The 27,956-nt window shown below is 44.6% G+C and overlaps 1 protein-coding gene across 4 annotated transcripts in view; it reads left to right on the top strand.

The window, feature by feature from the left end:
• ANP32A (acidic nuclear phosphoprotein 32 family member A) overlaps positions 1-19,075 on the top strand; it is a 41,117-nt gene extending 22,042 nt beyond the window's left edge. The window contains exons 7-8 of one of the 4 annotated variants that reach the window (XM_073568952.1): positions 15,315-15,386; positions 15,509-19,075. In XM_073568952.1, the coding sequence (XP_073425053.1) occupies positions 15,315-15,373 (59 nt within the window). In that variant the 3' untranslated portion in view covers positions 15,374-15,386; positions 15,509-19,075. Of the gene's footprint in view, positions 1-15,314 lie in introns of all 4 variants that reach the window. The other 3 variants (XM_073568955.1, XM_073568951.1, XM_073568953.1) reach the window with 3 other exon arrangements.
• Positions 19,076-27,956: the final 8,881 nt, after the last annotated feature.

Below are 27,956 nucleotides of genomic sequence, written 5' to 3'. Positions count from 1 at the left end.
AGGCAGAATTTTGTTCTGTAGTATTTGCAATTCATTGACCTAATTGTAGCTACAGGGTTTTTTTTTAACCCCTTAGTGACCACGCCATATTTTGCAAATCTGACAAAGGTGACATCAACCTCACAAATATGAACCCTACTTTCCACCGCTACAGGGCAAGTGGGAAGAGCCGGGCAAAGCGCCAGAATTGGCGTGTCTAATAGATGTGCCTTCTCTGGGCAGCTGCGGATTGCTATTTTTAGGCTGGGGGGCCCAGTATCCATGGCCCTTTATCAGCTTGAGAATACCAGCCCCCAGCTGTGAGCTTTAGCATGGCTGGTTGTCAGCCGTTTTTTTTTTTTGTTTTTTTTTTTAAATTATTTAAATAATTAAAAAAACAGCGTGAGGACCCCTCTATTCTTAATAACCAGCCTTGTTGAAGCTGACAGCTGAGGGTTGCAGTCCCCAGCTGTGAGTTTTGCCTGGCCGGTTAACAAAATACAGGGGAACCCACGCTGTGTGTTTTTGTTTTTTTTATTATTATTTACAGCGCAGGAGCCGGCTAATGAATACCCCAATCAGCCGCTCCTGCTCTCGCTGTTATTAGCGGCTGCAGGGGTCGGATGATGGGAGCTGTAGTCCCATCAGCTGACACCAGTGACCGGAGGTAAGCTTTATACCTCCGATCCCAGCTGAGCGCTCCCACTGTCTTTTGACAGCATGGGAACCGCTGCTCTCTGACCGACGGGGCTGATTTCACCGCTGATCAGAAGTGGTATTTGCCGTGCGGCCATGCACATTACAGCGCGACAAACCCCCCGTGTTCGGGCAGCCAAACCCGAACAGTAACACAGACTTTCTGGTGAAGTCCGTGTTCGGTGTCCATCTCCAAACAGTAGGTGTTCGGTACATACGCCAAACTTTACTGTCCAGGTTCTCCCATCTCTATTTATGTTTATTATTAAAAAAAAAAAAGTCAGATATTTGACAAAAAACATAGCGATTTTCAAACTTTGTTTATATCTTCGTTCCAGATAGTCACACCACAAAAAATGGTGATTAAATAACATTTACCTTATGTCTGCCTGACATCAGCACCATCTGTAAAATGTCCTTTTATTTTGTTAGGATGTTAAAAGTTTAAAAAAAAAAAATTGCAGCAATTCTTCTTTGTAAATTTTGTAAATTTTCTTGAGTAAAACCAACAAACAACTTTTTCGTGCCATATTCAGTTTTGAAGTGACTTTAAGGGAGCCATAAATTGGTAAACCCCCAAAAGTGGTACTATTTTAAAAACCGCACCCCTCAACATATTCATAACTGTTGTCAGGTAGTTTATTAACCCTTCAGGTGCTTTTCGGGAATGGACGCAAAGTGGAACAGAAATTTAAAAATGTTGTTTTTACCACTAAAATGTTGCTAACATCTGAACGGACCATCATAGCCGGCATATGCTACAGCCGTTACTTGGTCTTGGATAGCCATGGCAAGCATCAGATCAGCACAATGACTAACTCGTAGCGCTGATGGGATTAAAGAAGGAACCGCCATGCTCTTTTAGCCATCTACAGTGGTGAAAATAAGTGTTTGATACACTACTGATTTTGTAACTTTTCCCACCTACAAAGAATGGAGAGGTCTGTAATTTTTATCGTAGGTACAATGCAACTGCGAGAGACAGAATCTAAAAATAAAAACCGAAAAATCACTTTGTATGATTTTTACATAAACGGTGTTCCAAATTATTATGCAAAAAGAGTTTAGGAGTGATAAGGTTAGAATTTTTTTGTTTGTCATTTACACTCATTGATGGTGATGTGTGTCAGGGCTCTTTATATCACTGAAAGCAATTGCAGATACCTGTGCAAATTAGTTTGGCAGGTGTGTCCAAATAAAGGCAAGACTACTTAAGAAGGCTGTTCCACATTATTAAGCAGCCTACATTTTTTGCCAAAATGGGAAAGAAAAAGGATGTGTCGGCTGCTGAGAAGCAACAAATTGTGGAGTATTTAGGTCAAGGCATGACTACAATCAACATTGCCAAGACACTTCATCGTGATCATCGCACAATCAAGAAGTATGTAGCCGATTCCCAGCACACACGTGTGCGTGCTGATAAGGAAAAATTGAGGACTCTTTCCAACAGGCAATTGCGTCAGGTTAGGCCTGTTTCACACTTCAGTTTTTTTCCATCAGTCAAGACCCGCCATTTTCCTAAAAAAACGGATCCGCCATTTTTTTTTGGCGGATCCTTTTACTCTGTCGCCTAATTGGGGGACACAGAACCTTGGGTGTTATGCTGCTGTCCACTAGGAGGCGACACTATGCATAATCTGAAAAAAGATTAACTTTGGCTCCTCCTCTGCAGTATACACCCCTGGACGGCGTCAGCCTTCTCCAGTTTTTGCTTAGTGTCGCAAGGAGGCACACCTTTTTTCTTCCGTTTTTTTCCTTTTTTCACGGAAATACAGATGAAGAAAAGTGGGTCTCCAGCGAGACTCCCGGCATGGCTCCCTCCTCGGTCCCCTATTAGGGGTACCCGGTTGAGGTTGAGGTGGTTTTTTTCCCCATGTCGCTCCCTCCCCAGTCCCTCGGGTCCTGGTTCGAGGTCGAGACCCCCCTCCTTCCCCAACACCCTTAAGGGGTCTGGGTTGAGGTCGAGGCGAGGATGAAGACCCCCTGACGGTGACAGACGCACCCTCCCTAATCCCCCGCAGGGGGTATTAGGTTGAGACGCCTCAGGTAGGGTCGGAGATCAGGCAGCATTCCGCAGCTTCCAGGGACCCCAGGCCGGCTGAGGGATCCTGTGGGGGCCGGGGGAGGGTGCGGACTGGATGGCACAGCAGAAACAGGGCTTTTGCTGCGTCCCTGTCTCTGCAGCAGCAGCGGCTCCATAGCCCTTCAGGGGCCCCCCATACAAAAACCGCTACCCCTGCTACCCCCACCGCTATCCAGTCGACCATTCTGGGGGGGGTCTGGTACAAATCTGCCCCCCCCCCCCCCCCGGACTACCGCGCCGCTCTGGAGCCCTCCTGGGCATCAGGCTTCAAATTTAGACCGCGGCTTCGGCCTAGCTGAAGCCGCCGCCTTTTCCCCGCCCCCCGGATGACCAAAATGACACACTGGAGTGTCATAGAAGGGGCGGATTGAGGCAGAAAGGGCGCGATTTTACACAGCCCAGCGCGCCCTTTTCAGCTCTCCGCCCCCTCCTCCCTCTCCTCAGAGCCCCGGTGGCCATTTTTTCTGGATGAGATCCAGGAGAGAAGCATCACAGCGGTCTCCGGGGGCACAGAACTTGGATCTGTCGGCGCTGGACCTAGGGGCACACCGGTGGGGTAAGCTCACAGCTGGGTTCTCATTACTCAGCTGTGAATCTATACTTCCTATAAGGCTTTCTGTGGGTTCCCTCTGCGTAGCCACCCCTGTACGATCCCTTATAGCCAGCCTCTGTGCACTATGCCGGGCTCAAGGAAGAGAACCAGGCAGGAATGTTTCTATGCATTCTGCACAGCCTGCAAAGCCACGCTCCCTAGTGGCAGCACGTATCCGCACTGCCGGGTCTGCATCCAGAACTCTGGGTCAGAACCCCAGGGAGTCCCTACTGACGCTTCAGTGTCACAGGCCACGCCGGAATGGGCAACTCAGATGTCTCAGTCTATGTCACAGTCCATAGACAACCTAACTGCTACATTGCTGCAAGCTCTGCAGAGTCGGACCCCGGCTATGGACGGTACACAGCAAACGGACAGCTTGTCTCAGGAACATGCTGCTTCTGACTCTCACAGACGTAAGCGGACTCACAGGTCTCGATCACCTGAGTCGCACTATAGCACAAGGTCGTTCCCCTCTAGGGAGAGACAGCGTCATTCCAGGTCTCCTGGGCAGTCCCCTGCCACAGACAGACAGTGCAATTTACCACAGGGATCCCCCACCACAGAAGACCCCCGCCCCAGGTCGCCCTCCAGGGATCACCTTAGTGAGGCACAGGATTCGGAGGGCATCTGTGACTCCGACTCAGATAATGAAACGGTCAGGTCCGTGGTACCTTCTCCCCCTAGCAATACAGCGCTAGTTGAGGACATAATTTCTTCTATTCATCGGGTGCTAAAAATTCCAGAGTCGCCCCCGGAAGTCCCAAAACATAGGATTTGCTTCGAAAGTGTTCAAAAACCACCTAAGGTCTTCCCTAATCACGATGAGTTTGAGAAAATACTTACCAAACAGTTTGCGCAGCCTGACAAAAAATTCGCTAATCGCAAATATCTGGAAGCGAAGTACCCTTTCCCACAGGAAGACACCAAACAATGGGCAGATCCACCTGAAGTGGACCCTCCGGTTTCTAGGCTAGCAGCGCAGACTTTACTCTCTCTGCCGGATAGCTCAACCCTCAGGGACGCAGCAGACCGGCAAGTAGAACGCATGGCTTGTTCTATTTTCGAAGCGGCAGGCGCCTCTCTGGGCCCTGCATTTGCTTCAGTTTGGGCAGCCAAGGCCATCCTAGCTTGGGCCAAAAGACTACAGGAGGGTCTTCAGGCTTCAAATCCTGAACTCTCGGACCAAGCGGTCCAGATGGCAGTGGTAGCAGACTACATGATTCATGCAGCCCTGGATTCCGCCAGAGGTGTAGCGGGAATAGCATCAAACGCCATCACGATCCGACGCATCCTCTGGCTGCGAGAATGGAAAGCGGATGCGGCCTCAAAGAAGTCCCTCACGCGACTTCCGTATTCTACTGGTAGACTTTTCGGCGAAAAGTTGGACACCATGATAGCCAATGCCACCGGGGGTAAGAGTACCTCTCTCCCTCAACTAAAACCGAAACGCACGTTCAAACGAAGAAACCAGACGCGATTCCGATCTTTTCGGAATTCCTCGGGCTGGTCCGTTTCGCGCCCAGTGCAAAACCGCAACCGTTCTCCACGCAGAGACAACCCACGGACGCAGCAGCGACCGGACAGGGCTTGGCAGTCGAAAGCAGGCCAAGCGAAACCCAAGGGAGGAAAACCTCAGAACTTCACTTCATCATGACTCGAGACCTCCGGAAGACACCCCACCAGTAGGCGGCCGACTTTTACTCTTTCAGCAAGTCTGGCTGCCTATTACAGAAGACAGGTGGGTCAGGGAAATAGTGTCTTCCGGATACAAGATAGAGTTCACTTCCGTTCCACCGAACCGGTTCTTCCTTTCTGTTCCTCCAACACCACCAGAAAAGGCTCGTGTCTTCCACCAAGCGGTTTCCTCTCTCCTTCAATCAGGAGTTGTGGTGCTGGTTCCCGCGAACGAGAGATTCCGAGGATTCTACTCAAATTTGTTTGTAGTCCCCAAAAAAGGAGGCGGCGTCCGACCCATACTGGACCTAAAACAGCTCAGCAATTACGTACGGGTCCGTCATTTCCGCATGGAGTCCCTCCGGTCCATCGTTGCATCCATGGAGCAGGGAGAATTCCTCGCCTCCATAGACATACAGGATGCGTATCTCCACATACCAATTGCTCCCGCCCACCAAAGGTTTCTCAGGTTCGCGGTCAACCAAAACCACTACCAGTTTGTCGCCCTTCCGTTCGGACTCGCCACGGCTCCAAGAACGTTCACCAAAGTCATGGCGGCCACCATGGACGTCCTGCACTCAAGAGGCATTCTAGTCGTCCCGTACCTGGACGACCTCCTCGTCAAGTCTCCCACTTTCAAAGACTGCGAGGTCAGTGTCTCAATCACTCTAGACACTCTGAGTCGCCTGGGATGGCTAGTCAACCTACAGAAATCGTCGACCATCCCAACTCGGACTCTAACATTCCTGGGAATGGTATTCGACACCACCAGGGGCCTGGTGCTCCTTCCCAAGGACAAGACACTGGCCATCCGTCTGGGAGTTCGCACACTCCTTCGCAGTCCTCCTCGATCTCCCTGGTTTGCCATGAGAATCCTCGGCAGGATGGCAGCAGCAATAGAGGCAGTGCCATTTGCCCAGTTTCACCTCAGGGTCCTTCAGCTAGCCATACTCAGATCTTGGGACAGGAACCCCTTCTCCCTCGACAGGGAGTTCAGGTTGACGTCATCGACCAGGAGGTCCCTGCACTGGTGGCTCAAACCAACCTCGCTTACACGAGGGAAGCCATTCCTCTCAGGACAATGGAAGATCCTGACTACCGATGCAAGCCTGACAGGCTGGGGGGCGGTACACCTACATCACAGGGCACAGGGCAAGTGGTCACCGAGGGAAGTGACATTGCCCATCAATGTTCTGGAAATCAGGGCCATTCTCTTGGCACTGAGAGCCTTTCATCACTTGCTTGCAGCCTCGCCCATACGGATACAGTCGGACAATGCCACGGCTGTGGCATACGTGAATCACCAAGGCGGGACCCGCAGCGCCCAGGCAATGAGAGAAGTGGCTCATATCCTCCGCTGGGCGGAAGACACAAGGTCGGTTCTTTCTGCGGTACACATTCCGGGTGTAGAAAACTGGGAAGCCGACTTCCTCAGCAGGCAAGGAATGGACTCGGGGGAGTGGTCTCTCCATCCCGAGATTTTTTACCAGATCTGTCAACGATGGGGAACCCCGGATGTGGACCTAATGGCATCCCATCTCAATGCCAAGGTTCCCAATTTCATGGCCAGGACACACGACCCGCGGTCGCTCGGAGCGGATGCCCTGGTCCAGGACTGGTCCCAGTTCCGACTCCTGTACATTTTTCCACCCCTCCCCCTAATAGCCAGGGTCGTGAGGAAGGTCAAGCAAGAGGGAGTTCCGACCATCCTCATCGCGCCAGACTGGCCCAGACGTACTTGGTACGCCGACATCGTCCAACTTACGGCAGACGCCCCCTGGCGTCTACCCGACCGCCACGACCTTCTGTCTCAAGGTCCGTTCTTCCACCAGAATTCAGGGGCCCTCAATTTGACGGCATGGCCCTTGAAACCTGGATTCTAACCCAGGCAGGTTTTTCACCGGCAGTCATTGCAACTATGATCAGGGCAAGGAAGCCTGCCTCTGCCAAGCTCTATTATCGTACCTGGAGAGCCTTCTTTTCTTGGTGCGAATCTCATGGACAAGTCCCACTCCCTTATTACCTCCCGAAGGTACTAGGTTTTCTTCAATCGGGCCTAGATGCCAAGCTATCCTTAAGTTCGCTTAAGAGTCAGGTGTCGGCGCTTTCAGTCCTTTTTCAAAAGCGCATTGCTATTAAACCGCAAGTAAGGACTTTCATCCAGGGAGTTTCCCGATTGGTTCCTCCCTACAAACGTCCGATGGATACGTGGGACCTCAATCTGGTCCTGACAGCATTGCAAGCTCCACCCTTCGAACCTCTTAGAGAAGTTCCACTCTCCATTCTGTCTCAGAAAGTGGTTTTTCTAGTGGCTATCACCTCATTACGCAGAGTGTCGGAATTGTCAGCACTTTCCTGCAGACGACCTTTCCTAGCCTTTCACCAGGACAAGGTGGTTCTCCGCACGGTACCATCCTTCCTTCCGAAGGTTGTGTCCAACTTTCACCTTAACGAAGAGATTTCACTGCCTTCCCTTTGCCCGGTTCCGGTACATAGAGTGGAGAAGGCTCTGCATACGCTTGACCTAATCAGGGCATTGCGGATTTACGTGTCCAGGACTGCACCTTTCCGGAAATCCGATTCCCTCTTCATTCTTACGGAAGGTAGTCGCAAGGGGTTGCCGGCTTCCAAGGCTACCCTTGCCAGGTGGATCAAGTCCACCATACATGAGGCCTACCGACTTAACAGTTCCCCTCTTCCGGCCGGTATCACGGCACACTCTACACGGGCAGTAGGGGCCTCCTGGGCCATTCGGCATCAGGCTTCGGCACAACAAGTGTGCAAGGCGGCCACTTGGACTAGCCTACACACGTTTACGAAACACTACAGTGTTCATACCCAGTCCTCAGCGGATGCGAGCCTGGGTAGACTGGTTCTGCAGGTGGCAGTACCCCAAGTCTAGGGGACTGTCGGCACAATATTCGTCCACTGCTTCCCACCCACGGACTGCTTTGGGACGTCCCAAGGTTCTGTGTCCCCCAATTAGGCGACAGAGTAAAGGAGATTTTTGTGTACTCACCGTAAAATCTCTTTCTCTTAGCCTTTAATTGGGGGACACAGCTCCCACCCTGTTGCCCTTACGGGCCGTTGTTTCCTGTTGAGTTCTCATATTGTTCTTGAGCTCGTACATAGTAGCCTTCTTACAGGCATGGTTATGTTATTTGGTTACGTTCCTCCTTATGCTTTGGCACAAAACTGGAGAAGGCTGACGCCGTCCAGGGGTGTATACTGCAGAGGAGGAGCCAAAGTTAATCTTTTTTCAGATTATGCATAGTGTCGCCTCCTAGTGGACAGCAGCATAACACCCAAGGTTCTGTGTCCCCCAATTAAAGGCTAAGAGAAAGAGATTTTACGGTGAGTACACAAAAATCTCCTTTTTTCCCATTGACTTGCATTACTGGCGGATCTTGACGGATGGCTATCCGTCGGCTGTTTTTTTGTGGAACCGCAAAATTTTTTGCGTCTGCCGACATGCCCGGACGGCGCTTGTAACGTTTTTTTGGCTGAAGGATCCGCATTTTTGTACTGCGCATGCCCAGAGGAATGATCTGTGCTGGAAATTTAACCCTGAAATCATTTCTGGCGAACGGTAAAAAAACAAAAATCTCTCTCTCCCTCTCTCTCCCTCTCCCTAACTAAAGTCTGAAACACACCTTAAAAGAGCAGCTGCAAAGATGCCTTGTCATAGCAGCAGACAAGATTTTTAAACTGCTGGTGCCTCCAACGTCCCCCGAACAACAAGATGCAGGGTCCTTCAGAGGTTTGGAGCTGTGCGTAAGCCATCCTGTCGACCACCTCTATCCACTGCACACAAGCAGAAACGACTCCAGTGGGCCAAACGATACATGAAGACTGACTTCCAAACTGTTTTGTTCACCGATGAGTGCCGTGCAACGCTCGATGGTCCAGATGGATGGAGTGGAGGATGGCTGGTTGATGGACACCCCATGAAAACACGGCTAAGGCGCCAACAAGGAGGAGGTGGAGTAATGTTTTGGGCTGGAATCATGGGGAGAGAGATTGTCGGCCCCTTTAGGATCCCTGAAGGGGTAAAGATGAACTCCATAATCTATGTGGAGTTTCTAAAACAGCTCTTCCTGCCATGGTTCAAGAGGAGGAACCGTGCTTTCTGCAGCAAGATCATTTTCATGCATGATAATGCACCGTCTCATGCTGCAAATAACACATCTGCATCTCTGGCTGCTATGGGAGGACAAACTTATGGTGTGGCCACCATCTTCCCCTGACCTCAACCCCATTGAGAACCTCTGGAGCATCATCAAAAGGAGTGTCTATGATGGCGGGAGGCAGTTCACATCTAAGCAACAGCTCTGGGAGGGTATTCTGTCCACATGCAAAACAATTGAAGCACAAACCATCCAAAAACTGACAAATTCAATGGACGAGAGAGTTCAGAAGCTTCTTTCGAACAAGGGGTCCTATGTGCAAATGTAACATCACCTAGAATAAAGTTTTGACTTGAAAACTGTTTGATTTCATTTTGTAATAAGCTGATAATGCTTATTTCACAATTGACCATTTTTTTTGTTCAAAATAAAAATAAAAAGGTTGAAAACTCTGCTGTGCATAATAATTTGGAACATGCATTTTGAGTGTTTCTTATTTTTAAAAATATACTGTTTTCATAGGCAGTTTGTTCAAAAACATTGCAATTATACTAGAATATTAGATGACTGGAAAATAACAATGACTGCAATTCATATAGGTAATTTAGAGAAAATATGAGGAAATATTTTTTGCATAATAAGTTGGAACACAGTGTAATTAATTTGCATTTTATTGCATGAAATAAGTATTTGATACAATAGGAAAACAGAACTTAATGTTTGGTTCAGAAACTTTTGTTTGCAATTACAGAGGTCAGACGTTTCCTGTAGTTCTTGACCAGGTTTGCACACACTGCAGCAGGGATTTCGGCCCACTCCTCCATACAGACCTCCAGATCTTTCAGGTTTTGGGGCTGTTGCTGGGCAACATTGAGTTTCAGCTCCCTTCAAACATTTTCTATTGGGTTCAGGTCTTGAGACTGGCTAGGCCACTCCAGGACCTTGAAATGCTTCTTATGGAGCCACTCCTTAGTTGCCATGGCTGTGAGTTTCGGGTCATTGTCATGCTGGAAGACCCAGCCATGACATGTCTTCAATGCTCTTACTGAGGGAAGGAGGTTGTTGGCCAAAATCTTGCGATAAATGACCCCATCCATGCTCCCTTCAGTATGGTGCAGTCGTCCTGTCCTCCTTTCAAAAAAATACCCCCAAAGTATGATGGAGTTGTACTCATCCTTCTTCTTCATTCAAAAACAGTGAGTTGATACCAAAAAGTTTTATTTTGCTCTTATCTGACCACATTACATTCTCCCTTGCCTCCTCTGCATCATTCAGATGGTCATTGGCGAGCTTCAAACTGCCTGGAGATGTGCTGGCATGAGCAGGGGACCTTGCGTGTCCTGCAGGATTATAATCCATTACGGCATAATGTGTTACTGAGGCCGGAGTCACACTAACATTGAATACGGACGAGTGCTATGCGATGAAAAACATTGCATAGCACTCGACCACTGTTAATCTATGGGGCAGCTCACATCAGTGTTTTTTTTTTTTTTCTTTTTCTCATGCGTATTCTACGTGCGAGAGAAATTCCAGCATGCTGCGATTTGTACACGTATGTCGGCCGAGTCTCGCCAATGCAAGTCTATGGGTGTGAGAAAAAAATCGCACACCACACGGACCATCCGTGTGACTTGCGAGAAATGTGCAAGCATTTTCCAGGTGACAGGAAATTGCCTCATCAATTATCAGGAAGCTTTGGCATGCAAATTTTACTGGCATATTCTAGAAAAATCCCGACACACGCCTCCACAGAGTCCAGCAGCATGGCCAGACACATCAATGTGGAGATGCTCATAGTTCTGGTTCAGGAAAGGCCAGTACTATGGGACCAGCATGACGCCCATTATTTTGACCGCGCACAAAAGGATGCAGCATGGAAGCGAATCTGCACCCAAATGTTCCCCAATTATAAGGAAAGTCCTCGTGAGGCGCAGCATGAAATTAGTAAGTACAGTCATGTAAAAAATTAAAAAAAAAGTACAAATGAAGCAACAAATGAACATAATATCATGATATGTGATGTTTTTAATATCCTGCCTATTTCACACTTTACACTTGCCAAGTAGCAGGCCACATTACACTGTAGCCTACATTTGACAAGGCAAACACTGTGATGGAAAGATAAAAACCTTTATTGTGTAACTTTGCAGTGTCTGATGTCACTAGACGGTGGCGCAGCTGCTGTGACCAGTTCTGCTGTAAGCGCCAGCAGCGGGCCAGGAGTGATGCTGAGGGAATAAAAAAAAAAGAAATACATTTATTATGACCAATTAAATTTTCTGGCCCACGTTATGCAGCTACGTCCGTAAGTGCATGCATGACCCCACATTTTACACATGGCCTTACGGGCAAATCTTAATATTTTTTTTGTTTCAACTTTGTGCTAAAAAACTGAGCTGACTCCAACCTTACCGAGTGGGAAACTGCTTCGGACTCTGAGGTAAACATCGACCCTGTTGGTGAAGCTGAAGAAGTGGCTGTCCCATCTTCGGCAGCATCAACCACCCAACCAACACCACCTGAAGTGCCTTCTGCACGACAGGAGGGCAATCCAGAAGGTGAGGACCGGGGCCAAAGTAGTAGTCTAACAGTACCCCTGGATACTTCACCCCAGGCTGCCGGTGCAGGAGGGAGCTTTCCACCACTGGTAACAGGCGACAAGTGGACACTGGGGTTTTGGACTACCTTTCACGCACTGTGCACGACGACGGTGAGGAAGCATATGCACGCAGTCTTGCACACTATTTGCGTTCAATTACCCATGAGGTGAGGCTGCGGGCCAGAGGGGCAATCCAAATTTTAATTGAAGCATGCACCCCACCAAATAATCCAAATCCGGTATTTTTATACCTAGAAAGGTGGCAAATGTCTAGCAACAACCAACTCCAAATGCCTGAAATCCAGGATGAGCAGGCACTATCAGTTGCTGAACCACCTCCCACACAGATGCCATCACGACAGCCACATTACGACCCAAACCAATATTGTCCATAATATGTCCAATTTTCTGCTCCAGCTGCACTTGCCCAATATGGCCACTTGAGCAGACCCACTGTTGGAGAGTGGTCAAAACATGGGTATGCTCGACCTGGCCATTCTGGGGGTATGAACAAGTGGGCCACGCCAATAGACAGGATTGCCTACATCCTTACCAAACTGCACAGTACCATGCTCCACAACAGGTCCCTTCCTTAGTCCGTAATTCTGGCTCATCATCCACCTCTCAGCGTCACACTCAGGTTGCCACACAAAGTAGCCAAACAGCTCATGCTGTCCTCCCGCCATCACTTCCACCAACATACCATAATTTGTAACGCAAAGGTCATCACGAGAAAGCTTTTGGTTTTGTTAGCAAGCTTTTGTAGGCCCAGTTATCGTGGCACAATATGCCATATGCTTAAAATATGGTTATTTTTGTTAAAAAAAAAAGTTTTGATTAAAATAAGTTAATTCAGTTTGTGTGGTTCGTGCTGTAACAACTATATAGATGTGTTTAATATCAGTTTTAGATCATTATTAGGCCAACACATCACACACTTCAAACCATAACATAACTTTATTTTTCTAAAAAAAAAAAAACATCATAACATACAATGCATTGTATTGTCATGGAGTAGATCCCTCTGGTGAAACAAAATAACTATTAAACACGTCCAGCACTTTAAGTCCAGAGTGCTGATGACGTGCATGTAGAACGTGTAGTAGCCAAGCCATTATTTCCATCCGCACCATCATTTGATGTACAGTCATGGATTCTGGTGAAGTTGTGAAGTATCACACAGGCTTTAATAACCTCATTCATATTTCCTTCACTAAGTGGAGTGGGCTGACTGCAGGACCCGCCATTTGGCACAGAGAATGCCAAAGGCAGACTCTACCTGTCGTGTGTGGGATAGGCGGAAATTAGACTCTGCGCCGGTGGTCCAGGCCCCTACGTGGATAGGGCCTCATAACGTTGAGGTTTAATTGAAAGGTCTCCTCAGCAACAATCACGTAAGGCACCGCTTCCATAGTAGACCCTGGTATCTGACGTTGGGGTGGGAGGTCCAAGTCATTACTTCGCAGCCGCCGACCCATTATGGAAGAATTGAAGACTCTGGAGTCTCCAGTTCTTCCATAGGCCCCAATATCTACAATTATAAACCTGTAATCACTGTCTACCAAGGCCAAGAGCACTACAGAAAAAAATACTTATAATATTGGCACCCTGAATTTGGTGGCTTATGCACACAGATGTGCTTCCCATCCAGGAATCCAATGCATTTTGGAAACTCGCACGTTTTCTCAAAGCCACTGGTTATCCGGAGCCAGTCTTGTTGTTTGGGCTCCGGCATTACCGATTGATGCAGTTGGGACCCTATTTATGAGCACGTAGAACGGACAATGCCCGAAATGGTGGACTTCCCAATTAACAACTCAAGATGAAGAGCCGCATAGGAGAGCCCAGTGGATAGCAATCTGTGAGGGAAATAAAAAAAAAATAAAAAAAATGAGAGAAGAACATATCTATGCCTCATCTAAACCTTTTAGAACATCATAAAAGTTATGGCAGTGCAAACTAAGCCCTGCTTAAACAAAAGACAACACAATTAAATGCCTACGGAACTATTACACACAGCATGGAATGTCAAAGGCAAAATGAAATGTAAAATTGTTTATAAAAAAGGGAACAAACCATTACAACAAAAGGAAGGGAACCGTGTATTTTACAAAACCCCAATTAAAATACATAAGCAACATAGAGAATGAATACATACCTTAATGTAAGTATAAGGTGCTCCTCTGCAGAAATACGCTTGCACATCTTGGTGCCCTTGAAGGTGATCCCAGGGCGCATAATCTCCAGCAGAATGTCAAATGTGGGCATGCTTATCCGACAGTACTGATAGAACGAAAGAAGCATACAAACTGTGGAAATGCCCTTTAGTCAGCAGTCACCTCAAAGGCGGATGTAGCCACATTTTTCTCCACCTCCTCGGATCCACAATCACTGGGTAAGGCTCCCCAAAACGTTGGGACAAAACCCAGTGGAAAAGAACCCGCTCAGTAGTGTTGAAAGTAAACCTGTCTGACATGTTGGACACAAAGCAGCAATAGCAAAACAGCAAGGACTGTAATGCAAATCTTGGAGCCAATTAATAGGGTTCCTCGATTAGGTTTAGAATTAATTTCAGGCCATGGATCCATTATATGTCCATTTTGCAAGTCTGCGATAAAATCATGACATACGGATGCCACACGGATACTTAGATGCGAGGAAATCGCATCATCGCATTGCAAACAGTTTACGCATGGATCACCATACGGAGAACATTGGTGCGATTCTTGGCCGAAAGAATCGGTCCGATTTTTTTTCATACGGCAAGTGTAACTCCGGCCTAATGGTAATGTTTGAGCCTGTAGTCTCGGCTCTCTTTGTCATTGACCAGGTTCTCCTCTGTAGTTCTGGGCTAGTTCCTGACCTTTCTCAGAATTCGCCATACTCCACGCTCCCAGACCTTGCATGGAGCCCCAGACCAAGGAGGACTGACCGTCATCTTGTATTTCTTCAATTTTCTAATAATTGTCCCAACAGTTGCTGCCTTCTCACCACACTGCTTGCCTATTGTCCTGTAGCTCATCCTTGTGCAGGTCTACTGTGCTGTCCTTAGATAGCTCTTTTGTCTTATCCATGGTGGACAGGTTGGAATGTGAATGATTGTGTGTGGACAGGTGAAGTTAATACAGGTGATCAAATACTTATTTCATGCAATAAATGCAATTTATGTAAAAATAATACAATGCGATTTAATTTTATTTTTTTAGTTTCTGTCTCTCACAGTTGACGTGTACCTATGATAAAAATTACAGACCTCTCCATTCTTTGTACGTGGGAAGACTTGCAAAATTGGCTTAACTTACACAGCCTCTTTAAAAGGACTTATTGATTTTGTTTTTTTTCATTTATTCCCTTTATTTTTCTAGATATCAGGCTTAGTTGTGGCAGGGCTTCAGGTTTTAATAGACTGTGTGCAATTTTACAAAAATCTGTTCCCTTTAGCATTGTATGAACATGGTGTCTAGTTGATGATGGCAAGATCTCCTTACACCGTAAGTAAAGTGGCGTTGACCGTTCAGTAGTCTGTGATCCACTCATGTGTGTTTCTCACCTCCAAAGCAGAAAAAGGTCAAAAAAGAAAACGGGACGTTGAAGATGAAGGAGAAGAGGATGATTAACTTGCAGGACAAGGTACATATGGAGCGAGTCTTGTGACTGAAAGCGGACTGAACCCCCAAGAACCTTTTTGGAAAAAAAAAGCTGTTGTACTTTTGACTGTTTTTACCTTGAATTTCCCTGACTTTTATCTCCAGATTGTAAGGTTGCCGTGTGCTGGACAGAAACCACACAAGAAGAGTCATGCTTGGTATTTTTACTGCTGTTCTTGCAAGTTTTTTCTAATTCTTAAGTTTTATTTTGTGTTTTTAGAACTTATTTCAATGTAGCCCCGATCTTTTCAATGCCCATTGCTTATTGGTTATTCTCATTTTATGTTTTCTTTTATGTTTGGTTTTTATTTGTTTTCTCTTTTACTCTGTGTCCCTTGTAGATGCCTTTTAACAAAAAAAAGTTAAAGTGGACCTCAAGTATAAAACTGGTCTCAGAATAAAAAGCAGTACTCTTGCACATTAACCATTTTTATTCTGCAACTAGAAAATAGAGCTGTTTTTTTTCTTTTGACCTTGTTAATACTTGAAGACCAGGGATTGACCATTAGAAGGGTTCTCCAATTGTAAACAGTGACTATATCTACTCTCTTCCTTTGCTGCAGTGATTTGGGTAACTACATGACTGTTACCTGGCAGTGGCCTCCAGTTACATTATTTGGTTTAGATGGTACTCCGGGCCTAAAACCAATTTCACAAGTCCAGTGTTCATGGTGCGGATCTCCTACGTTCGAGCCAGACACAAACTCGTCAGCCTCAGACATCTGTGAACCTCTTGAGTTGTAGACAGGGGACCCCAGCAAGTACAAACATCCCAGTCTGTACCCAGACCATGAATGTCAGATGTGTAAAACTGGCTCAACTTAACCTAAATGGTTCTATTTGTCACATGACTATGGCTGGTGTCCCCTGTAACTGGGGCTCCAATTCTCTCTAGGGTTACAGGGATAATCTGTATTGTAATAATTAGCAGAATGTCCTCCAAATTTTTTTGCTGATCTTTGGAGAACAAGCCATAAAAAGGTAAAATAAGGTAAATGGTAAAATAAGAACCCAATCTAAATGTATTTTAAATAAATATATGGTGGACAATGGCATAGAAAAATATAGGCTGTATTTGTAGGATTTTTCTTTTAGCTAAAAAACTGGAAAGCAATATTTTTAATTGTTTTCCCTTCATTTAGTGGAAAAATATCACAGAGGCTAAATATTTCTAAAAAAAAAAGTGCAAAAATTACTTTCTAAACCTAGAAAGTAAAGATCTAGAAGTCATTTGACCATCAAATGCAAAAAATCCATACAGATCAGTCTATAAAATGTTTTGCGAATCATTGCTGCTGCATGAAAGGCTTCTACAGGGAGGAGGTTTCGTTATAGTCACTGTACATTTGGCTGGAAAACCGTGTAAAAATCCATACAACAGTGCAGTAATAAGTGTTTATATGAGCATCAATGCTGATTTCCCCCCCCCCCCCCCCAGGATCAGGCCTCCGTGTGGTGCACATGTGGCCGTGCAGAGGTGCTGGTGCATTCTGCCTGCACAAAAATCATCCCAGGCTGGTGGGTGCATTTACCCCAGAGCGCAGAGCTACAGCACTAGCTAGTAATTGAGAGCCTTAATGGAAAGACCCCACCCTGCATACCCTATTAGGGCACATAGGAAGGCTTGTCCAAATCGGGCAACCATTATGCGTATACTAATTCTTCAGTCGTTTGCATTACTGTTCCTGATAGGCCTCATTCACATGAGTGTGCCATGTCCCTTACCTGTATTTTGGCGGTGTTGAATTGCAAAATTGGTAGTTTCGGCATCTATTTACATTGCCCTATTATATTTTTTACTTTACCAGGGAGTCCCAGGAATATACATTAATGGCCCATCTTTGAGATTGGTAGGGCTTTGGATAGGGCTGCCAGCACAGCTGTATGTATAAGAAGCTATGCAATCCCTGGATAAAGATTATACTTATCGGTCGGAGTCCTGGTGGTCACATCCTAAGGAAACCGCCTTTTGTAATTCAGTCTATATCTGATGAATGGATAAAAGTGTGACACAAATGCTTCCTTTATTTTTATTTTATCCTCATTTACATCATTATTGTTCTTTATGATCTGCCATGTAAGGCCGGGGGTCACACTTGCGAGAAACTCGCACGAGTCTCGCGTCTCACTGCTGCCGGCACTCGGGAGCGGAGTGTGCAGATGCATGTATTTCTATGCAGCTGAGCTCTTCGGTCCGAGTGAGTGAGTGCCGGGTAGTGAGATGCGAGACTTGTTTCTCGCAAGTGTGACCCCGGCATAAGAGTGGTTTCATACTGCTAACATTCGTGGTCAGAGTACGGACCGACAGCGGGTCTCCTGACCCGAACTGGGCAGCCTTATATACTCCTTTGAGATTGCGGAGTCCAGGTCAGGAGACCGGCGGCCGGTCCGGACAGAACGGTCTGTGCTTGGGTTGTAAATGTCAGAACAAGTCAGGATTAACACTTCCCAATTTCTTATGTATACGAGTACACTCATGTGAATGCCGCCCTAGTCTATGTAGAAACTACAAGACGCATCACTTTTCTTATATATATAGTAGTGGCTTTAAGAACTAGTACGATTGCAGTGATTTCTTAATGGCTTCAGAACACGATGGCCCAAATTTGTGTGATCTGAACATTATAGTATAGTAATATAAGATAAGGTGTTGTATGCATCTAAGTCGGATAATGCAAAATAATATGCTGATGAGCCACAACATGAAGACCCCCTACAGGTACAATAATACCCCGATCTAGTTACAATGGCACCTGAGGGATGGTATATATGGGGCAACATGTGAACAGATGGCGTATGTCTACATAATGTTTGTGGATTTTTATTTTATTTCCCAAAATCGCTTCAATTTTATCATGGTTTTAGAAAATTTCAGCCATTAATGCAACGCGAATGCATCTTGTGAGCATGCCCTTAGGGAGAATCCATCCGATGCGGCTGAAATCATGGCGGCCAATGCTCACAAGATTTTCCTGCAAGGTGAATTGTCTATCTGCCCATCGAGCCTCGCTTCTTGTATTTGACATTGAACAGATAGTTGTTATGGCTGGATTACATGTTACACGGGCTTGCTACCGTAGATGGTGATACAAATTTCTGATACAATTAGGTTCCCTTTGGCGGCTAAGTGACAGATCAGCCCCTTTATCAAGAGGTTTATAGTGGAGGAGATAACAAAACAAAAAGTGGAAGCGGGACAGACATGTTAGGTTTTCTTACTCCTGGCTAGTACTTTTCTAGTAAAGGGAGCAGTTTATATAATCGCTGAGCATAGAGTTTATACGTAAATTATTCTAGGCCGGCAACTTGGAGCAGTGAGTATATTTATTCATGAATCTTGTATTCTGTACAACCACTAGGAAATCATATATATATATATTTTTTTTTTTTCCAGTGACTTTCCACAAAATTGCTGCATGTTGGTAACTTTCTTTATTCAATCACTGAAATCTTTGTGTTGTGTGTGTTCCGACCCAGTGAGGTTCTGTCTCTGTGTCAGAGGAGTCCATACTAATCTGATTTGGTTTAGATCCAGGTGACCCAGCTGTATTATAAACCACTAGCAAATTCTAGTGGCTTCCCCTCGTCAGGACGCCAAGACAATACAACTTCTGTCTGTTTGTCACTGCTAATTTTCAATAAAGTTGTTTTTTATAGAGTTGTTCAACTATACTTCTAGTCTCTGTGTATATTGTATTTATTGATAAATCTCCGTCTTATATTGTGGTTTTATAAATGAATACCGATCCATGTCTAAGCACCTTCTTACCTGCTGGTTTGCTCCATAGAACTAGCTCCAATCATACTATGGAATTTTTATGTTTTTTAACACCTTTACCCCCAAGGGTGGTTTGCATGTTAATGCCCAGGCCAATTTTTACAATTCTGACCACTGTCCCTTTATGAGGTAATAACTCTGAAACGCTTCCATGGATCCCGGTGATTCTGACATTGTTTTCTCGTGACATATTGTACTTCATGTTAGTGGTAAAATTTCATTCAAATAACTTGCGTTTGTTTGTGAAAAAAAACGGAAATTTGGCAAAAATTTTGAAAATTTCGCAATTTTCCAACTTTGAATTTTTATGCCCTTAAATCACAGAGATACGGCACACAAAATACTTAATAAATAACATTTCCCACATGTTTACTTTACATCAGTACAATTTTGGAACCAACATTTTTTTTATGAAGTTAAGGGTTAAAAGTTGACCAGCGATTTCTCATTTTTGCAACACCATTTCATTTTTACGGACCACATCACATTTGAAGTCACTTTGAGGGGTCTATATGATAGAAAATACCCCAAAGTGACACCATTCTAAAAACTGCACCCCTTAAGGTGCTCAAAGCCACATTCAAGAAGTTTATTAACCTTTCAGGTGCTTCACAGGAATTTTTTGAATGTTTAAAAAAAAAATGAACATTTAACTTTTTTTCACAAATAATTACTTCAGGTCAAATTTTTTTTTAATTTACCAAGGGTAACAGGAGAAATTGGACATAAAAGTTATTGTGCAATTTGTCCTGAGTACGCTGATGCCTGATATGTGGGGGGGAACCACTGTTTTGGCGCATGGCAGAGCTCCGAAGGGAAGGAGCGCAGTTTGACTTTTTCAATGCAAAATTGGCTGGAATTCAGATCGGACGCCATGTCACGTTTGGAGATCCCCTGATGTGCCTAAACAGTGGAAACCTCCCACAAATGACCCCATTTTGGAAACTAGACCCCCCAAGGAACTTATCTAGATATGTGGTGAGAACTTTGAACCCCCAAGGGCTTTACAGAAGTTTATAACGTACAACCGTACAATTAAAAAATCATATTTTTTCCACAAAAATGATCTTTTCACCCCCAATTTTTATTTTTCCAAGGGTAATAGGACCCCAAAAGTTATTGTGCAATTTGTCCTGAGTATGCTGATACCCCATATGTGGGGGTAAACCACTATTTGTGCGCATGGCAGAGCTCGGAAGGGAAGCAGTGCCATTTGACTTTTATGGCTGGAATTGAGATCGGACGCCACGTCGCGTTTGGAAAGCCCCTGATGTACCAAAACAGTGGAAACCCCCCCACAAGTGACCCCATTTTGGAAACTAGACCCCCCAAGGAACTTATCTAGATGTGTGGTGAGCACTTTGAACCCCCAAGGGCTTCACAGAAGTTTATAACGCCCGGGTGTGAAAATATAAAAAATCATTTTTTCCACAAACATGATCTTTTAGTCGCCACACCCCTAACCCTAATCTCAGCCCTAACTCTAATGGGAAAATGGAAATACATTTTTTTCAATTTTATTATTTTTCCCTAACTAAGGGGGTGATAACGGGGGGTTTGATTTACTATTTATGGCGGTTTTTATGTTTGGCAGCTGTCATACGCTAAAAGACGCTTTTTATTGTAAAAATAGTTTTTGCATCACCACATATTGAGAGCTATAATTTTTCCGTATTTTGACCCACCGAGTCATGTGAGGTCTTATTTTTTGCGGGACGAGTTGACGTTTTTATTGGTACCATTTTCGGGCACGTGACATTTATTTGATCGCTTTTTATTCCAATTTTTGGGACGCAGAATGAACAAAAACCAGCGTTTCATGAATTTCTTTTCGGGGGTGCGTTTACACCATTCCGTGTGCGGTAAAATTGATAAAGCGCTTTTATTCTTTGGGTCAGTACGATTACAGCGATACCTCATTTGTCGTTTTTTATGTTTTGGCGCTTTTATGCAATGAAAACAATTTTATATAAAAAATAATTTTTGCATCACTTTATTCTGTGAGCTATAACTTTTGTATTTTTTCGCTGATGATGCTGTATGGCAGCTCGTTTTTTGCGGGACAAGATGACGTTTTCAGCGGTACCATGGTTATTTATATCCGTCTTTTTGATCGCGCGTTATTGCACTTTTTGTTCGGCATAATAAAGCATTGTTTTTTGCTTTGTTTTTTATTTTTAAAGGGCTTAACTAATGGGACTGTGACAGTTTTATAGGGCAGGTCATTACGGACGCGGCAATACTAAATATGTGTACTTTTATTGTTTTGTTTTTTTTTCTATTTCCAAAATGTGAATTTATTAGGAAATACATATTTTGTTTTATTTAGCGATTTTTTTTTTTTTTTTTTTTTTTTTTTTTTTTTTCTTCTTTGTTACATCGCTGATCTGACACAACGCTGGGACGCATCAGCGATCTGCCAGGCGCTGCACAAGGCTTCCTCATGCCTGCGCTCTGCAGGCCCCCCGAAGGTCCCCGTAGCCATATTGGATTCGGGGACCTGCATGGAAGGAGGCCCCCAAAGCAGCGCAGCACATTGCGCTGCTCCGGGGGTCTCAGGGAAGCACGGAGGGAGCCCCCTCCCTGCCGATGCTTCTCTAAACCCCCGGTACACTGAGATCATGATTGATCGCAGTGTGCCAGGGGTGGTCCGTGACCGCCCCTGACACATAGTGCCGGGTGTCAGCTGTGATAATCAGCTGACACCCGGTCGCAATCAGCGGCGCCCCCACCTCCACCACGAGCGCCGCTGATCGCGATGACGTACGGGACGGTACGTCAGATGTCAGGAAGGAGTTAAAGGGAATCTGTCCCCAGGTTTTTGCTACCAGCATAATGGAGGACTCTGATTTCAGTAATGTTTCACTTACTGGGCTGCTTGCTTCAGTTTTGATAAAAATCTGTTTTCTCTGCAGATCTATGTCAGAGCTGTGTATAACCCTGCCGACACCATTGATTGGCTGCTTTCTGCCTATGCACAGTAAGGTACCAATCAGTTGGGTTATACATCGCTCTTGGATATGGAGGACTACATGGCAGCAGGGTTACTAGTTCTTTAGTGATCATCTCTTGCTAATGTAATGGTGATTGTATCAAAACTGCAGCCCAGTAAGTGACATTTCACTGGAATCCAGGTCTCTACCCCTATATTATGCTACTTGCAGATTAGGCAGCAAACTGTTGACTGACAGATTCCCTTTAGTGGACTAGAAAATTTGGGCATTAATAAAATTGTTAGCCTCTCCATAGGATATATTAAATAGGTGGAGAAAAACACACTTTCCAGCCAAGTTCAAACTTTCCCTATTCTCCATCACTTGCTAAATTATTCGTAACCCAAAATGCCATTTTTTGTGAGACGAGACTACTTTTTATTTTATTGGCTAGAATCTTCCATTATTACATCAATCTTACTGCTCTAACTGTAAAGAACATTTTTTCTGTTTAGCTGCCGGAATCTCCTTTCTTCGGCTCCTAATGAGTGGCCTCTGGCTTTTTGTAAGGTGATTGGAAGAAATAAATCATGTGCCGAACCTTTGTACTGACCACACGTGTTCATGCATAGAAAAAAGACGCCTCGTGAGATCTCATTAACAAGCTAAACGGACCAACTTTTCTAACCTCTCGGGATGGAAGACTCTCCTATATGTAATAACTCAGAAAAAGAGTTGACATGGCGGCTGGGGCAATTTGAAGGCATCAGGGTCTGCAATGCTATTATTCCCATGAATCCCAGCAAGATCAAGATACCAAAAGGGACTATTAATAAAAAGTGGGAAAGCAGCCTTTGAACTGACCCTAACCTTCCAATACCCTTTTTTTTTTTTTTTTTTACGGCAAGCCTAAAGCTGGATCCAATGTTCAGTGTCTTCTCCCTGTGAGTTCGGCTATTTCACATCCAACATAGGAATAAAAATGTGTTCGATTTTAAATATAAACCCGAGGAAGATTCCTGAATTTTTGGAATCAAAACACTTTAATTTTAAAGCATCAAGTCCTATATACTCCTCTTCCTCATGATGGTTTAATGTTCCTGACGACCATTACCCTTGAATGCCCGTTGGCTGCATTTGTGGAATTGCCCTTTTCTCTAACTTAACATTGTGAGGTTTGAATTCTCTCTGCTGGATCAATAAGATGACAACTATTCTGGCAGCACATCTTCAGTGGTGGTGTACTTGTAGTGCAACTGCGCCAGGTGTGAGCATATTCTCAGTATTTTGTTGCTTTGTGCACAATAATACACCAGAGTGCCTTTCACCCTCTTTACTTTTCCCATATTCAAGATATAGCCTTACAAGTGATTTATAGAGTAATAAGACATTGTGATCATGGAATTGTACCTCCTATTTTTATACATCCTAAAATCTTGTTTGCTTTTGCAGCTGCTGCTCAGCTTACTAGAATACATAATTCCTTCTGTTCTGTAGTCACAAGTATATTTCCAGTGAACCCCTTCGTGACCTATGACGTGCAGTGTCTGTCATAGGTCACCTTCCCCTCTTTGGTGCGGGCTCATCACCGCAAACAGGATGTGCGTCTTACCTGCGCCCGTGTCACATGACGGCAGGATGCCGATGGGTTGGCATGACAACTCTGGGTCTGCAGGAGACTCCTGTGGTTATTGCCGAAATGCTCTGAGCGCCGCCCAGTGGCCAGTGCTCGTAGCAGATGAGCATTTTAGCTACACATAGCAGGGCTTCAACCCTGCTATGTGTAACACAAGCAATCAGAAGATTGCACCTTCTAGTCTCCCATGGAGACTATTGAAGCAAGTGAAAAGTAAAAAAATATAAAAGTTCAAATCGCCCCCCATTAAAACTAAAACAATTTTTTTAAAAATACACATTTGGTATCGCCGCATTCAGAATCGCCCCATCTATCAAGATATAATAAGAATTAATATGATCGGTAAACGGCATAACGGGAAATTAAAACGCCAGAATTATGTTTTTGGTCACAGCAATAAAATGCAATAACGGGCGATCAAAACATCGTATTGCCCCCCACAATGGTATCAATAAAAATGTCAACTTGGCGCGCAAAAAATAAGCCCTCACTCCGTGCCAAATCACGCTATGAGTCTTGGAAAATGGTGCTATATACTGAATATAATATTTTTTTTTTTTTTTTTTTTTTTACAAGCTTTTAATTAATTTTCACCACTTAAATAAAAAAAGAACCTAATATATATTTGCTACCTACGAACTGGCAGTGACCTGAAGAATCATAATGGCAGGTCAGTTTTAGCATTTAGTGAACATGGTAAAAAAAAAATTTGTGGAATTCACTTTTTTTCCCATTTCACCGCACTTAGAATATTTTTTTCCTCTTTTTTCGGTACGTGATAGGGTAAAATCAATGGTGTCGTTCAAAAGTACAACTCGTCCCGCAAGGAACAAGCTCTCACATGGTCTTATTGATGGAAAAATAAAAAAGTTATGGGAAGAAGGGGAGCGAAAAACAGAAACTCAAAAACGGAAATACCCCTAGTCCTTAAGGGCTTAATTATCCAGATCGTTCTGTAATATAGTTTCGCTCAGCTGAGTTTTCATTAACCTATAAAGTTTTGACACTTTAATCTCAATCCCATATACAAGGTCATTAATAAAGAGACTAAAAAGAAGTGGCTGTAACACAGATACTTTTGATCCCCACTACTTCCAGCACAGATCGTTGTGGTCCCCACTGCTAACTTTATCCCATTTAGAAAATGTCACTTAACAACGACTGTTTCCTGTCTCTTAACCGGTTCTTTATACACTCCTAAAAAAAAAATAAAGGGAACACTTAAACAACAGAATATAACTCCAAGTAAATCAAACTTCTCTGAAATCAAACTGTCCACTTAGGAAGCAACACTGATTGACAATTAATTTCACATGCTGTTGTGCAAATGGAATAGACAACAGATGGAAACTATTGGCAATTATCAAGACACCCTCAATAAAGGAGTGGTTCTGCAGGTGGGGACCACAGACCACATCTCAGTACCAATGCTTTCTGGCCGATGTTTTGGTCACTTTTGAATGTTGGTTGTGCTTTCACACTCGTGGTAGCATGAGGCGGACTCTACAACCCACACAAGTGGCTCAGGTAGTGCAGCTCATCCAAGATGGCACATCAATGCAAGCTGTGGCAAGAAGGTTTGCTTTGTCTGTCAGCGTAGTGTCCAAAGGCAGAAGGTGCTACCAGGAGACGTGGAGAGGGCCGTAGGAAGGCAACAACCCAGCAGCAGGACCGCTACATCCGCCTTTGTGCAAGGAGGAACAGGAGGAGCACTGCCAGAGTCCTGCAAAATGACCTCCAGCAGGCCACAAATGTGCATGGGTCTGCACAAGCTGTTAGAAACCAACTCCATGAGGATGGTCTGAGTGCCCGACGTCCACAGATGGGGGTTGTGCTCACAGCCCAACACCATGCAGGATGCTTGACATTTACCACAGAACACCAGGATTGGCAAATTTGCCACTGGCGCCCTGTGCTCTTCACAGATGAAAGCAGGTTCACACTGAGCACATGTGACAGACATGACAGAGTCTGGAGACGTCTTGGAGAGCGATCTGCTGCCTGCAACATCCTTCAGCATGACAGGTTTGGCAGTGGGTCAGCAATGGTGTGGGGTGGCATTTCTTTGGAGGGCCGCACAGCCCTCTTTGTGTTCGCCAGAGGTAGCCTGACTACCATTAGGTACCGAGATGAGATCCTCAGACCCCTTGTGAGACCATATGCTGGTGCGGTTGACCCTGGGTTCCTCCTAATGCAGGACAATGGCAGACCTCATGTGGCTGGAGTGTGTCAGCAGTTCCTGCAAGATGAAGGAATTGAAGCTATGGACTGGCCCGCCCATTCCCCAGACCTGAATCCGATTCAGCACATCTGGGACATCATGTCTTGCACCATCCACCAATGTTGTGAGTTCATTTTCCCCTTCGTCACTGAGGTCTGGTGAACTCCCTATTCTGGTAAAGGAAGGTAATGAGCCTGATTATCAGGCACCTTAGCCTAATGAGGATGACTGGCTGAGTGGAGTCACGGACTGGATATAAGGCTGCCGATGCCCTTCTGCCCTGCGGGTGATTTCTCTGTGGACTTCTAGGACACCAGTCTGATTCCTGCTCCTCTAAAGCTAAGTTTTCTGTTTTGCCTGTTAGCATTTTTGTTTTGTTTTTTGTTTTCCTTCCTTTTCTGTATTCTGCCTTTCCCTGCTGGGGTGAGCTGAATCTCCTTTTGCCTGTAGCTCTGTCTTCAGAATATTCCTGAGTACTGACATAGCTTTTTTGAAGCCTAGCGTCTTCAGGGCCTTTTTCACTGTCAGTCTGTTGGCTCTTATTTTCATAGGGTTTTTCACGGATTGCAGACAGCAGCCTTCCTGTCCTTTTCTATCTAGTTAGCTTGGGCCCCGTCTTTGCTCAGTCTATCTTTCTGTCTGTGTTTAGTATTTTCATCTTGCTTCACCGTCATTATATGTTGGGGGCTGCCTATTGCTTTGGGGTCTGCTCCGGGGCAGTTTAGATTTCCCCTTTCTTTCTTTAGGCCTATTTAATTCTCCGGCTGTGATCGAGGGGTCTAGGGCATCGTAGGAACCCCCCACGGCTACTGCTAGTTGTGTTGATAGGTTCAGGGGTCTGCAATCCGATAGCTGCCAACTTCTCTGGTTTTCTGGACTTAGAAGCATTTCTGTTTTTGCCTCCTACGGTGACTCAGTCATAACACACCAATGTCACGTTGCACCACAGACTGTCCAGGAGTTGGCAGATGCTTTAGTACAGGTCTGGGAGGAGATCCCTCAGGAGACCATCCGCTGCCTCGTCAGGAGCATGCCCAGGCGTTGTAGAGAGGTCATACAGGCACGTGGAGGCCACACACAATACTGAGCATCTTTTCCTTGTCATGAGGCATTTCCACTGAAGTTGGATAAACCTGTAATTTGATTTTCCACTTTGATTTTGAGTATCATTCCAAATCTAGACTTCCATGGGATATTCATTTTGATTTACATAGATAATTATGTTTTATTGTTCTGAACACATTCCACTATGCAATGAATTAAAATTTGCAACTGGAATATTTCATTGAGAGATATCTTGGATGTCGTATTTTAGTGTTCCCTGTATTTTTTTGAGCAGTGTGTGTATATGTAAATATATATATATCCTTCCTCTAGTGTTAGCTTTCTGTTACTGTTTCTTATGTTAACGGGTCGGTTTTGACCCGAGTCTTAAATCACCCCTAGGATACCCTAAAAACAGTTATGATCCAATTTTTTTCTTACCTCTTAGTTACCTTGTTAGGGTTTCTCATCCATGGAAGGATTGATTTTAATATTTTTGTTGTGGCCCCCTGGGCCTTTCATTTGAGAGCATACCCTTCATTTTCAATATAAAAATATTGTCAAATGAACCTCAAGAGAATAATATAAACTTAAAACAGTTTGTTATATTACCTGACTATTACTGAAGGGTTTTAGAACACATTTCTTAAATGTAAAAAAAATATACATATATATATTTTATATTATTAACTCTAGTAACATCTATGGTGTTACGGGTCAATTTTGACCCATATCTAACTACTTTATGAAAAAGGCAAAAAACAGATTTATTTTTTTTTATAGAACTTTAATACAAATAAAAGATGAAAATTATATTAACATTAATAGCAATAATAATAAAAAGTAGCTTTTCTAGGTCAAACAAACAACAATCAAGCAAATCAAATCAACAGAAATCAAGTACTAGTTGTTAGATGCATTAGTATTTAGATGCATGTGTG

The sequence above is a fragment of the Dendrobates tinctorius genome, unplaced genomic scaffold (assembly GCF_039654945.1).
Source record: "Dendrobates tinctorius isolate UK_male_01 unplaced genomic scaffold, ASM3965494v1 ptg000022l, whole genome shotgun sequence".
Taxonomy (NCBI): domain Eukaryota; kingdom Metazoa; phylum Chordata; class Amphibia; order Anura; family Dendrobatidae; genus Dendrobates; species Dendrobates tinctorius.
The sequence above is the reverse complement of the archived record's forward strand: the minus strand, read 5'-3'. Positions and strand labels throughout refer to the sequence as shown.